This window comes from Mobula hypostoma, chromosome 30 (genome assembly GCF_963921235.1).
Source record: "Mobula hypostoma chromosome 30, sMobHyp1.1, whole genome shotgun sequence".
Classification (NCBI taxonomy): domain Eukaryota; kingdom Metazoa; phylum Chordata; class Chondrichthyes; order Myliobatiformes; family Myliobatidae; genus Mobula; species Mobula hypostoma.
In genome coordinates this window covers 18,539,111-18,545,586 of record NC_086126.1, presented here as the reverse complement: position 1 = coordinate 18,545,586, position 6,476 = coordinate 18,539,111, and the positions used below count along the sequence as shown (strand labels likewise).

General features: G+C 47.4%; 1 protein-coding gene and 1 pseudogene across 1 annotated transcript; both read left to right on the top strand.

The window, feature by feature from the left end:
- The first annotated feature begins 3,637 nt into the window (after positions 1-3,637).
- Positions 3,638-4,565, top strand: LOC134339675 (histone H4-like; annotated as a pseudogene).
- Positions 4,566-4,855: 290 nt separating this feature from the next.
- On the top strand, positions 4,856-5,417 carry LOC134339652 (histone H3). The gene has a single exon (XM_063036349.1). The coding sequence runs from the start codon at positions 4,965-4,967 to the stop codon at positions 5,373-5,375; it is 411 nt and encodes a 136-aa protein (XP_062892419.1). The 5' UTR covers positions 4,856-4,964; the 3' UTR covers positions 5,376-5,417.
- Positions 5,418-6,476: the final 1,059 nt, after the last annotated feature.

Genomic DNA, 6,476 nt, shown 5'->3' with positions numbered 1-6,476 from the left:
ATTTGGTTGATAGAGGCAATTTCAGGTGCACACCATTGTCAGCATTTAGTAGGAAGTGGGAGCTTGTCCCATTACCGCCCCACCACTGGTTAAGACAGCTGTAAGGGACCGATATGTCGGTATGTGAATGGAAAATCAATTGGAATGGGTTGCTACCAGCAGATCGTGGTTGTTGCAGCTCACAGAGCAAAGGTACTCAATGCAGTGCTACCCTAATCTGCTTCTGATTAAATCTCTCATGGCAATCACAGTTCCATTCTCATCTCTCTTTGATATTTCCCCTTTTGTGCTTTAACCCGTCGTGAGGAACACCTGAGGATCTTCAGACCACTCCTCCCCATGTCTTCTTTCCCTCCCCCTTTCACCATCACTGTCCCTACATGTAAAGTGCCTATGAAAAGTATTCATGCCCCTTGGAAGTTTTCATCTTTTATTGTTTTACAATATTGAATCACAGCAGATTAAATTTGGCTTTTTTTTTTACTGATCAACAGAAAAAGACTCTGGTGTCAAAGCGAAAACAGATCTCTACAAAGTGCTGTAAATTAATTACAGATATAAACCCAAAATAATTGCCTGTGTAAGTATTCACCCCCTTTAATATGACACACCAAATCATCACTGGTGCAGCCAATTAGTTTTAGGAGTTACATAATCAGTTAAATGGAAATCACAGTGTGCAGTCAAGGTGTTTCAATTGATTATAGTAAAAATACACTACTGTTGACAGTCAATATCCTGGCAAAAACTACACCATGAAGACAAAAGGACACTCCAAGCAGCTCTGCAAAAAGCTTATTGAAAGCACAAGTCAGGAGATGGATAGAAGAAAATTTCCAAGTCACTGAATACCCTTGGAGTACAGTTCAGTCACTCATCCAGAAATGGAAACAATATGACACAGCTGTAAATCTACCTCAAGCAGGCACTCTTCAAAACCTGAGCAGCCGTGCAAGAAGGGAACCAGAGAGAGAGGCTACCAAGGCACCTTTGATAACTCTGGAGGAGTTACAAGCTTCAGTGGCTGAGATGGGAGAGATTGTGCATACAGCAACTGTCACCCAGGTGCTTTACCTGTCACTGCTTTATGGGAGAGTGGCAAAGAGAAAGCCACTGTTGAAAAAAGCTCTCATGAAATCTCACCTGGAGTTTGTCAGAAGACGAGGAGGACTCTGAAGTCGCTGGAAGAAGGTTCCATCAAAAACACACCATCCCTACCGTGGAGCATGGTGAAGGCTGCATAGTGCCGTGGGGATGCTTCACTGCAGCAGACCCTGGAAGGCTTCTGAAGGTAGAGGGTAAAATGAATGCAGCAAAATACAGGGAAATCCTGGAGGAAAACCTAATGCAATCTGCAAGAGAACTGAGACTTCAGAAAAGATTTGTTTTCCAGCAAGACAATGACTGCGAGCTGAAAACCAAAGCTGCACAGGAATGCCTTAAGACAACAAAGTTAATGTCTTGGTGTGGCCAAGTCAGAGTCCACACCTCAGTCTGTGGCTGGACTTGAAAAGGGCTGTTCACTCATAAACTCCATGCATTCTGACAGACCTTGAGCAGTTTTGTAAGGAAGAATGGGAAAAATTGCAGTGTCCAGATGTGCAAAGCTGATAGTGACCTATCCACACAGACACATGGTTGTAATTGCTGCCAACGGTCTATCGACTAAATACTGACTTGAAGGAGGTGAATACACCTACCTGCACATGGTCCATTCCCTGTATGTTTTAGTACATTACTCCCTTACTCTTATACTCAACACCCTGACCAGTGGAAACCAGCATTCTGCACACCTTATCCCGTTGTGTAGCCACATTCAGTGAACTATGTGCCTGGATCCCAAGATCACTCTTTACACCAATGCTGTAAAGGGGTCAGTCATTAACATTATACTTTCTTCTTTCATTTGACCTCCCAAAGTGCAACACCACATTCCCCCCCCCAGATTAAATTCCTTCTGCAACTACTCTGCATATGTTTGTGATCTATATCCCACTGTGTGCATTGATCAATATTTACACTGTCCACAACTCCACCTATCTTGCTGTCACCTGTAGACCTGTAAACCGCCCATCAACATTTTCATCCAAACATCGATATACATCAGAAACAACATAATTCCCAGCATCAATCCTTGTGGATCACCACTGCTCACAGACTTCCAGCCCTGCTTAGCCTTCTATGAGGAAGCCATTTCTGAATTGAAATTGCAATTTGTATTGAATCCCAGGGGTCTTTTTCAAATGCTATCCGAGGTCTGTCCAGGTCATGTCCACAGCCTTGCCCTCATCAAGCACCAAGATGTTGGGTCTCATTCTTTTTATGTTATATGTCAATGATTTGGATGATGGAATTGATGGATTTATTGCAAAATTTGCAGATGATATGAAGAGACAGGTGGAGGTGCAGGTATTTTTGAGGAAATAGGGAAGGACAGACAGATGAGGAGAATGGGCAAAGAAGTGGCAGGTGGAATGCAGAATTGGGAAGTGTATGGTTATGCACTTTGGTTGAAGAAATAGTAGGGTTGACTATTTTCTAAATGGAGAGAAGATACAAAAAATTGAGGTGCAAAGGGATTTGGGAGTCATTGTGCAGGATTCTTTAAAGGCTAATTTGCAGGTTGGGTCTGTGCTGAGAAAGGCAAATGTGATGTTAGCATTCATTTCAAGAGGACTAGAATATAAAAGCAAAAATGTAATGTTGAGACTTTATGAAGTACTGGTAAAGTCTCACTTGGAGTATTGGGAGCAGTTTTGGGCCCTTTCTGGATGGATGAGCTGAAACTGGACGGGTTTGAAACGAGATTCTCTGAAATGATCCCAGGATTAAACAGCTTGTCATATGAAGAACATTTGATGGCTCTGGGCCTTTATTCACTGGAATTTAGAACAATGAGGGATGACTAATTGAAACCTATCGCCGTGATAAAGTCGATGTGGAGAGGAAGGGAGTGTCTAAGACCAGAGGACACAGCCTCAGAATAGAGGGGCATCCATTTAGAATGGAGATGAGAAGGAATTTCTTCAGAGAGAGTGGTGAATCTGTGGAATTCATTGCCACAGGCGGCAGCTGTGGAAACCAAGGCTTTAGGTATATTTAAGGTGGAGGTTGATGGATACTTGATGGCAGGTGCGACACAGATATCAAAAACAGAATAGCAATGGCGAAAGAAGCTTCCCAAAAAATTAAGACCATATTAACAGACAGAATGAGCACGTATACACGTATAAAAAAAGTCCTGCTTTTTTTAACCTAGTTCCCCAAAATCACTGTGCAGGACCTCATCCCTGATCGTTTAAACCCTTCCGTGTAGCACGAAGAAGGCTCCCCTCCTCCTTGGACCCGTCTCTCGTTTCCCTTGAGACCTAATGATCCTTGTACCTGAAGACCCACCCACCTCCCACCAGCCCCTCAGCCACCCCTTTACCTGGGCTTTAGAAGGCGCCAGAAGCGCTGTCTATATATCTGGTCATGTGTCTGTTCCTGTATGTGACCGGTCTTTCATTTCCCTGGCGACCCAGAGGAACAATTGTTCTACTGAATCATCACTGGAAGTGACCGCACCCTCGCCCACTAACTGCTGTGCCTGAGGGCGCTGGCACTGGTCATGGGGCCGGGGAGGGACAGACCGAGATCCTCGGGGATTTGTAGAATGGAAAAGCACTTCCCATAATTTAAAGCAGGAGAATCGGCAAACTCCCAGAAATCCTCCACTATGTACGTGGTGTGTGAGGGAGTTTTGTTTTTCGCTGGAGCGCTTTGTGTCGGATGAATCGTTGGAAATTGGCGGTTGTGGTAAAGTGAAGGCGGAGCTGGACGATGAGAGGCCGCTCTCAGCTCTGTCCGTCACTCTGACTCTGTCTCCTCCCCTTCCCGCCTCTGTCCCTCTGCGCGTTTCTCGGGCAGGTCGGGGCGCTGTGTATAAAAGGAGACAGCAGCAGGCAGTTTGTCAGTGAGCAGCGACCTGAGTGAAGCAGCATCATGTCTGGCAGAGGGAAAGGAGGCTAAGGACTGAGCAAAGGCGGAGACAAGCGGCACCGTAAAGTGCTCCGTGATAACATCCAGGGCATCACCAAACCGGCCATCCGCCGTCTGGCTCGCCGTGGTGGTGTCAAACGGATCTCGGGTCTGATCTACGAGGAGACCCGCGGGGTGCTGAAGGTTTTCCTGGAGAATGTGATCCGGGATGCGGTCACCTACACTGAACACGCCAAGCGCAAGACGGTCACTGCCATGGATGTGGTGTACGCTCTGAAACGCCAGGGCCGCACTCTCTATGGCTTCGGCGGCTGAAAAACTCCCACCTCCTCCCGAGCGCAAAACAAAGGCTCTTCTAAGAGCCACCCACCGCCTCACAGACGGAGCCGTATCCACAGACTTTTAGGTATTTTTAAATTTTATACTCAGCTGAGTTGCATTTTAAACAGATTGATTGGTGCCGCTCGAAACATACTTCAATTCTGCCTTTCCAGTCGGTGATTACCACAAAATCTGCATTACGATCGATCTTAATCCTCTATCAGTTTCCAACAGAAATCAGTTCACTCGTTCAGAGAACGATTCCGTGGTTGTGCATTTAAATCTTAACTGAGGAAATTAGATATTAAATGAAACTGAAATTGTATAATCCGTCATACAATTAATTGTAAATAAAATGTAATCAAGCACCGTTGCTGGGTGCTCTGAAATTGGCGGGCGATTTTAAATAATTCTGCGCCAATCACACTGCATGAATGAAATCCGACCGCCGGTCAGTTTCCTATTTTGTCGTAAATTGTTATTCGCCCCCAGCCTGCAGGAAATGAATCAACCAATCGCAGAAAGGAACCTTAATAGACACCTGGTTCAGCCAATCAGAGCTGACGGGAAGACCCTTTCCAACAGTATAAAATCCTGTCCCGGAGTACGTTCCGTCTATCTTGTTCCTGTGTTTCAGCCTGTGTTCTCAGTTCTGAGGGAGAATGGCCCGGACCAAGCAGACAGCGCGTAAATCGACCGGAGGGAAAGCTCCTCGCAAACAGTTGGCGACCAAAGCGGCGCGGAAGAGCGCTCCAGCCACCGGCGGAGTGAAGAAGCCTCATCGCTACCGGCCCGGCACCGTGGCTCTGCGGGAGATCCGGCGCTACCAGAAATCCACCGAGCTGCTCATCCGCAAACTTCCCTTCCAGCGCCTGGTGCGGGAGATCGCTCAGGACTTCAAAACCGATCTGCGCTTCCAGAGCTCGGCCGTCATGGCCCTGCAGGAGGCTAGCGAGGCTTACCTGGTCGGGCTGTTTGAGGACACTAACCTGTGCGCCATCCACGCCAAGCGAGTCACCATCATGCCCAAGGACATCCAGTTGGCCCGCCGCATCCGCGGGGAGCGCGCCTAAACCCGGCCTCCACAACAAACACAAGAAAAGGCTCTTTTAAGAGCCACTACCACAGGAGAATCGGCAAACTCCCAGAAATCCTCCACTATGTACGTGGTGTGTGAGGGAGTTTTGTTTTTCGCTGGAGCGCTTTGTGTCGGATGAATCGTTGGAAATTGGCGGTTGTGGTAACGTGAAGGCGGAGCTGGACGATGAGAGGCCGCTCTCAGCTCTGTCCGTCACTCTGACTCTGTCTCCTCCCCTTCCCGCCTCTGTCCCTCTGCGCGTTTCTCGGGCAGGTCGGGGCGCTGTGTATAAAAGGAGACAGCAGCAGGCAGTTTGTCAGTGAGCAGCGACCTGAGTGAAGCAGCATCATGTCTGGCAGAGGGAAAGGAGGCTAAGGACTGAGCAAAGGCGGAGACAAGCGGCACCGTAAAGTGCTCCGTGATAACATCCAGGGCATCACCAAACCGGCCATCCGCCGTCTGGCTCGCCGTGGTGGTGTCAAACGGATCTCGGGTCTGATCTACGAGGAGACCCGCGGGGTGCTGAAGGTTTTCCTGGAGAATGTGATCCGGGATGCGGTCACCTACACTGAACACGCCAAGCGCAAGACGGTCACTGCCATGGATGTGGTGTACGCTCTGAAACGCCAGGGCCGCACTCTCTATGGCTTCGGCGGCTGAAAAACTCCCACCTCCTCCCGAGCGCAAAACAAAGGCTCTTCTGAGAGCCACCCACCGCCTCACAGACGGAGCCGTATCCACAGACTTTTAGGTATTTTTAAATTTTATACTCAGCTGAGTTGCATTTTAAACAGATTGATTGGTGCCGCTCGAAACATACTTCAATTCTGCCTTTCCAGTCGGTGATTACCACAAAATCTGCATTACGATCGATCTTAATCCTCTATCAGTTTCCAACAGAAATCAGTTCACTCGTTCAGAGAACGATTCCGTGGTTGTGCATTTAAATCTTAACTGAGGAAATTAGATATTAAATGAAACTGAAATTGTATAATCCGTCATACAATTAATTGTAAATAAAATGTAATCAAGCACCGTTGCTGGGTGCTCTGAAATTGGCGGGCGATTTTAAATAATTCTGCGCCAATCACACTGG

Coding starts and splice junctions, on each gene's coding strand:
- LOC134339652 (XM_063036349.1), top strand. CDS start 4,965: ATGGCCCGGACCAAGCAGACAGCGCGTAAATCGACCGGAGGGAAAGCT.